Source organism: Rutidosis leptorrhynchoides, chromosome 2 (genome assembly GCF_046630445.1).
Source record: "Rutidosis leptorrhynchoides isolate AG116_Rl617_1_P2 chromosome 2, CSIRO_AGI_Rlap_v1, whole genome shotgun sequence".
NCBI lineage: Eukaryota > Viridiplantae > Streptophyta > Magnoliopsida > Asterales > Asteraceae > Rutidosis > Rutidosis leptorrhynchoides.
The window spans coordinates 447934971-447943346 of NC_092334.1; the positions used below are offsets into that span (position 1 = coordinate 447934971).

At 33.6% G+C, this 8376-nt stretch overlaps 1 protein-coding gene across 1 annotated transcript; it reads left to right on the top strand.

The window, feature by feature from the left end:
• The first annotated feature begins 3686 nt into the window (after positions 1–3686).
• On the top strand, positions 3687–5741 carry LOC139889273 (uncharacterized mitochondrial protein AtMg00810-like). Its single transcript, XM_071872234.1, has 3 exons — positions 3687–3801; positions 4773–5450; positions 5533–5741. Exons 1-3 carry the CDS (start codon positions 3687–3689, stop codon positions 5739–5741), a joined length of 1002 nt encoding a protein of 333 aa, XP_071728335.1.
• Positions 5742–8376: the final 2635 nt, after the last annotated feature.

The window sequence follows — 8376 nt, forward strand, 5'->3', positions numbered from 1 at the left end:
CAATACACGAACCAATACAAGGTTAATCAGAACATATTGATGTCCTGGTCATCATCATCATCTACAATCATTTGAAAGGCTCTAGCTTCAGCAGTATGAGGATTCTTTCTCTTCTGCCCTATCGTAGAAGCATTAGATCCTTCGACTGTTATCGACTGCTCCCCTAACCCCACCCCAGAACTCATTCTTTTGGCAAACGGGCACTGTGCTGATCTGTGCCCCTCTTTCTGACAGTTCCAACAAACATTTTCTCTGAATGAACACGCCTGGATCTCATGTCCAACTATTCCACATCTCAAACATCTCTTCGTCAAAGCTGAACATGGCTCACTGTGTGAAGACCTACAATCATAACACCAATTCTTCTGACTCAACCCATTTCCACTTTGAGAAGACTTCTTTGACTTAAAACTCGTTTGACTTGTCGCTTGCTTAGATTGCGACATTTGTTCTTTTCTTTGTTCTTTTCTTTGTTCTTTTCTTTGTTCTTTTGCCGCTTTTACATCGTCTTCCACCATTTTCGCCATGGTGAAGGCTTGCGGTAAGGTTGTTTCCATTCTGACCATTGTTCGGTATTCGGGTAATATCATCTCCACAAACTGATCGATTCGGGATTGTTCGTCTGGGAGCCATTGTTGTACAAATCGAAGCTTGTCAGTATACTATTCAATTACTCCATCAATAGACATTTTTTCCGCCATTTTCAATCCCATGAACTCTCTCTTCAACTTAGAAATTTCATATGCAGTGCAATTTTGTTCATACATCTTCGTATAAAACTGATCCCATGTAATTTAACTCGGTTGTTCCTTTGGTATAGGAGTAGTCACAGAATCCCACCAACTCATCGCTTCATTCTTGAATAGCCTGCTTGCGTATGTAACTCGTAACTCTGGCTCACATTGGCATCCATCTAACGCCCGATCTACTTCCCTCAACCAGTCTAAGGTTACAGTAGGGTTTGAACTTCCTGAATATTCGGGAGGTTTGCAATCAAGGAACTGTTTAAAGGTGCACTTTTTCTTAGTTTCAACTATAGGGTTCTGAAATGGATTCATTATAGGGTTTTGATAAAGGTAATTGAACTGTGGAGGACACTGAAATTGCGACGGAAATTGGTTTGGACTTGTGGTTGCTGGGAAGTGTTCCCCATCGGCATAGATGAATATTGTGGGATCGGTAAACCAGTAAATGTAGGCTCAACATTTACATTCGAAATCACAACAGGTTGAGCATTTTCCAATTCTGTTACCCTATCCCGAGATTCTTTTAACTGACTTTCCAGCTGTGACATATATTCCCGCTGATCACCTTCTGACACATCACGCTCAATAGGAGCTCGGAAAGTTCCAGGGGGTCAAAGAGTCAGTAGCATTTCGATCTTGGTCAACCATACATGTTCTACACATCATCTCACACATAAAGCTTAGTGGATAAACTGTTAGTACCTATCAACTAACACATATAATCCCTTCATTCACTCAACCTCATCCCTCATTGATATGTTTGACACAACTCCGGGTTTGAGAACATAACACGCACGTGTATATGCTGTCAAACCTATGCTCTGATACCAATGTATAACACCCTAGATTTTTTTTAAATCACAGCGGAAGTAATATAACAAACCGTTCCATATATTAAAACACGTGTAATTTACATACGTTATCAAAAAACTGGTGTTACGTTAAACAAACACTTATATAAGCAAAACACGACATCAGAGTATTGCTGTCTTGTCAAACATATCTTCAGTCCACTATCTTTACTCATAACCCTAGCATGCAATCATCAACAACCTACAGGGAAGATGTGGGGGATTAGCACAAAGCTAAGTGAATGAAACTATACTAACGGCACTAGCATACAGTACCAAATCATACAACAATTTCTATCCTGTCATAGCAGATACATCAACAAAGACGCCCTCAGAGGATCGACAGCTTGTACGGGCCTTCAACCGCTAGCTGATCGGGCTAGTGCTTACCGATAGTCCATACTACTGAATCAACAGTATAGTCATTCAAACGCAACGCACGTGTCATTCAGTACTATACTCAACAAACAGTAGCACATGGACCCAACCTGACAGATCAAGGTTGACCTCTTGAGTCCAACCTAACAGATCAAGGCCGACTCCTGGCAACTAGTCAACTTGTGCACATACATATGTACAATCAACATAGTATATAATACTATCGGGCAATCCTATCATGCAGTATATCAATAGTAGCATAACTTGCTACTCTATACTAATAACTGATAGGACAGTTCCACTCACCGATTACCAGCAAAACTCAGAGATCTAATATTACTGAGTCTTCTTTTTCCCTTTGTCACCTGAAAATAAGATACTTCCAAGTCAGACACAATTCTAGTAAATAACAACATCAATCAAACATATGTACGGATGAAACCAACCAAACCTCAGACACGTGAGAGTTCTCAATCACACACGTGTAAAAACCTACACGCGTGTGACTTTGTCATGCGTACGGGTAATATAACAAACACGTAGGTTTAATATTACTATTAAAAATAATAATAATATTAGGGATCTATATATTAACGCATTTCTAGCCTCTATCCACTATCCTAATAATTTATTATTATAATAAAAATAATATCTCATAATAAATGTACATAGCTCGTACTCAACACAATAATAGTATGTATTTTAGTTTTATAAAATAATACGAGAGTACTTACTTTGCGATCTTTTCTGCGATCTTTTCTAATGATCTTGTCCCAATTATGATCTTTGTAATCCTAGCTTCCTTACTTATACTATACTATACTAATTTCAACACTATTATATAATAATACGTATATGTTTGTAGAGAATTGGTGATTTAGAACACAGAAGATACACCATATTTATAGTGTTGTTCAAGCACCTATGTGTACCATATACTTAATTGCTTTTGTACGTGGCATTTAGACATCAAATCCTTAACTTGAAAGGAAAACTACTCATCAAATGGAGTAGGTTAGTCATAGTTTGGATAATTCAAGGATTTCGATTATACTGACATGTGTAAAACATCCACATGCCATTCATTATTTGCCTAATGATATTAGTTCATAAATATCTACACTCCATATATTTTGTAGTACATATAATTTGTGTGTTAAAGTCATAAATGCTAGCTTAATTAGTGATACTTCAAATACATATAATGTAATATAGGAGATTAGTCACCCTTGAGATAATAATATGTTCATATGTATTTTTTTTATCTACGTAAGCATGTGGCATGCATATCCATATGTACTTAAAATCCTCATTATTTAAAAGGCGTTATACCCACTATCTAAAACACAATGTTTACGTTAGACAGTCCTAACAAAGCCCGCTTCAACCAAACAAATATTTTATTTGACCATCGTCATGAGCACATTCATTTGACCACTTAATAAATTATTCACAAATAATTTATTATTTAAATTTTCTAATTAATTCCTATCAATTAACCATAATTTGAATATAATATCTAAAATATAAAATAAAATAATACAAAGTTACCTATTTTATCTAGGCCAATGATCAGGTTGTTACATAAAGTGGGTCTTCGAATCACAGTAGCAAATTAATAGTTCGAAGGTGATGGATTGATGGTAGTTCGAGGTGGTTTACGGTGGTGGTTGTGGTGGTTATGAACCGAAAATAAAAGTGGGTTCTACTGATGGTGCTAATGGTGAGCAATGGTAGCTGTAACTCATGGTGGATGGTGGGTTTCACGATTGATAACATGGTTGTGAGGGTGGCCGAGGTGGTTATGGAAGGTGATTGTGTCGATGGTAATTGTTTTTGCAGAGGGAGGTGATGAGGCCTTGAATATATAAGCATGTATATATAATATGTATATATATAATCAATATATATTCAAATGATTGAAACATGATTGAAACATATCTAAATTAAGCTCAGTAACCGAATAGTTTAGCCATTGGTGTTTTGGATTATATTACCGACAGTTTTATCATTGATATTATTTCGTAGTCCGTTGCTAAATATTTATACATAAAAGTCTTCAGAAGAATCCCATATTTTTAAATTACATACATTTATTTATTCTGGTCATTAACTGATTGAAACTTGATCAAAAAAGTTAGTCCATTATTTATTTTCAGTTCCAAATAATATGTACGAAGTATTAAAATTTAAACTAAAAAGATAAAAATATTTCTGTCAAACCTATAATCTTTGTAATCTATTTACGGACTAACTTTTATTTTAAATCATAATAAATATGTATTAGATCTATATGAACACTAAAGAAATGCCAATCGAGTATTACAATTGTTTATTATTTAAGCTCGAAATCATTTACATTTAATATACTATATATATATATATATATATATATATATATATATATATATATATATATATATATATATATATATATATATATTCATTCTAATAATAAACTCTATTATATTGTTTATTACTTTATATTCTTAATTCCAAAAATTAATAATTTATTAATGTATTACTATTATATATAATTATTTATATCTAATTATTTATATCTACATATCTATTGTTCGTGAATCGTCGGAAATGGTCGAAGGTTAATTGAATGTATGAAAACAGTTCAAAAATCTTGAGACTCAACATTACAGACTTTGCTTATCATGTCAGAAATATTAAATCATACAAAGATTCGGTTCAAAATAAGTCGAAATTTTTCGGGTCGTCACAGACTTCAAACAATCCAAAGCCGATCATTCCCTCTTTGTATATCAACACCAAGATGATTTTGTAGCTGCACTGATTTACGTGGATGATGTCGTCTTAGTTGGTAATAATATGATCAAAATACAACACATTAAATCAGAACTTGATAAACGCTTCAGTATCAAAGATCGTGGTGTTCTTAAGTACTTCCTTGGCATCGAAGTCGCACACACACAAGAAGGACTTGTATTGAATCAACGAAAATACATATTGGATATCCTTGCAGATTGCGGACTAGAAGAGTGTAGACCGAATTCTTTTCCTATTAAGCAAAACCACAAGTTAGATCGTTCTGCTAACGAACCACAAGTTGATGCGGGTCGTTACCGCCGCATCATTGGACGTCTTTTATATTTACAAGGCACCAGACCTGATATAGCATATTCGGTTAGTATCTTGTCACAATTTATGGCTGATCCAAGACAGCCTCAAATGGATGCCATGTATAGAGTTCTTCGATACTTAAAAGCCACGCCTGGACTAGGAGTATTGTTTCCTCGAACAGGTGGTTTTAGCCTCACTGGATATTGCAATTCGGATTGGCTTGGGTGTCCATACAGACGACGTTCCCGTACCGGGTATGTCTTACTTCTTGGTGGAGCTCCTATTTCTTGGAAAACTAAGAAGCAGTCTGTCGTTTCACGTTCATCCGCTGAAGCTGAGTACCGTTCAATGGCTTCCACTGTTAGTGAAATTCTCTGGATTCGTTGTTGCTACATGATTTTAACATTGTTCCTGACAAACCAACTCCATTGTTTTTTGTGACAACCAAGCTGCACGACACATAGCAAATAATCCAGTTTTCCATGAACGCACCAAACATGTTGAAATGGATTGTTACTTTGTTCGAGAACCAGTAGATTCCAAAGAGATCCAACCATATCCGATCGATACAAAAATGCAAATTGCAGATATACTTACAAAGGGACTAGGCACTCAGCAGCTTCGCTTCCTACTTGACAAGCTAGGCACTCGCAATCTTCATGCTCCTGCTTGAGGGGGAGTATTGAAATTTTATTAGAAGTTCGTATTTTATATTTAAATGTATTTTATTTAGTTTTCTTGGTCCTTAAGTATAGGTATTAGTTTCCTTATAGGATTCTTCCTGTATGTAAACCCTTGCACAGATAATGAAAAGGCAATTTTTGCGAGATACGGATATGGATGAACCTAAATGAATATGAATACGGAAATAGATGAAAAGTTTCGTCCATGAACATATTCATTAACACCCAAAATACATATACAAATACGTAAATATTAATATATGTGTAACATCCTAGATCCCAACTATCAAATTCTTACCTCATATAACTAAACTATTAATAATAAATAATACAATGTATATTATATTATATTATATTATACTATACTATTATTTAATAGACAAAATTTGTCTTATTAGAGATGAATAGTTCTATTTACATTTTCACTTTTCACAAAACTAACCCCTTAACTTCAATTAAAATACAAATCAAACCCCCCACTTATTTATCCCATTACTAAAACCAAAAATAATAATAACACCCACCACATTTTACCGACTTGTACGCTGCGCTCAAACAGTTGGACTCACAGGGGCCACTACTGTGCTACAGTAATTTTTTTTCCCTCCAATGATAAAAGAAACAACTTTCGTAAAAGAACCAACCCTTCAATGCTACCAAAAGATGTCGAAAAATATTCTTTTTTACAAAATAGATCTACTAACTTAAAAAAAAAAAAAACCGAACGCTAAAAGAGGCAACTTTCACAAAGTGAACAACCCTTCAATGTTAGATGTCGAAAAAAATTCTATTTTAAAAAATATATCAAGACTTTTTTTAACTCGCATTCAAAACGGAGCCTCCGGCACGAAGCGAGAGCTCCACACCTAGTATTAAACTAAAATGAAGTTTAACTTCTAGTTTAATTATTTACGTTTATTGCATGAGATAGTTTACTACACATCTTAATATGACACCACACTTGCAACAATTATTGGTATGTTATTGATGACTAAGATTATTTTCTTAGTGACTAAGGTGCTTGATAGTTGATGAGTATTTAACTTATCTACTAAGGAGTTATTTCAAGGATGCCACATATTGAAACGATGATAACCTATGAAGTAGGTATGTGATTAAGTAAGTCCTTTTGTTAGTATAAATAGAGCTTGAAGTTTGAGTTGAAATGCATTACAAATATAAACTATTAACAAATACACACTCATGTGCGTCTTACTCCACTTGTTATAAGTTTAAATATGAAATTTCTTATTTATAGAAATTAGTTTAAATATTTTTTTACTAGTAATGCTACTAGTCATGTAACTCTTAGATACTTAGATATAGATATACTTATTAAACTATTAAATTATAATTAATAATCAAATAACTAGTAATGATGCTAATAATAGTAATGTAACGACATATCATTTTTTAGAACGGCAATTTCGGCATCGAATCCTCTCATTTGCCACTCACGCACCCGTTAGAAAGAAACTCCTCGCATCCATCGCGCAAAGCGTACCCGGAATGTTTTTAGGTTACCTGCTTGGCCCGCACAAAGTGAAGTATACCAGATGCACAACCTTGGAGAAAACTCCCTCATCAGGATTTGAACATGCACCTATTTTTTCAAGGATATGGGCCCACAACCAATTGAGGCTTTTTACCACTCAAACAATAGTTCAGTGGTTGACGACATATCATTACAAAAGCAACTTACTTTTATATAAAATTTTAATATATTTATTGTACAATACACCTTAGAACAATGTGTACGTTTGCATAGGTTGTTTTGACAAGAACAGAAATATATTAATTTAAGTCTATCGAGTTTTGTGTTATTTTCAAAACATAGATATATGCGATATATTACGTGATTACCTGATTAATTGTTTAACTGCATTTAAGTACATGCACACTGATATATATATATATATATATATATATATATATATATATATATATATATATATATATATATATATATATATATATATATATATATATATATATATATATATATATATATATATATATATATATATATATATATTTATATATTAGTAGGATCAAGAGGGAAGTAACCATTCGGGGGGAAGCGGGGGGAAGCAAAAATTTTTTTTTTTCGTTTTTTGAAAAAACTTTGTTCACGAACATTATAGATGAGATGAAAATATGAACATTTAGTAGAGACACTTTGTGATAAATGTTTTTATTTTGGAGGGAAAACGCTCGAAGAAGTAATATATAACAATTATCGTGTTTTTCGAGTGTATTTTGAGGTTTTAGCTATTGGGGTTTAGATATTAGGGTTTAGATATTAGGGTTTATCGGTTTAGATATTAGGGTTTAGAAATTTAGGGTTTCGGGTTTAGATTTAGGATTTAGATTGAGTTTTTAACACGAACGGTTTAGAGTTTAGGGTTTAGGGTTTAGGATTTAGGGTTTGGTGTTTTGGGTTTATGGAATAAACCAAAACACCAAACCCTAAACCCTAAACCCTAAACCCTAAACTCTAAATCGGGCTAAATTTTACTTCACAAAACATGAAAAAAAAACATTCATATTCTTCACGAACAATATTATCTTGAATGTTATTTTTGTCGATCGTTTTTCCGCCTAAATAATAACATTCATCACGAG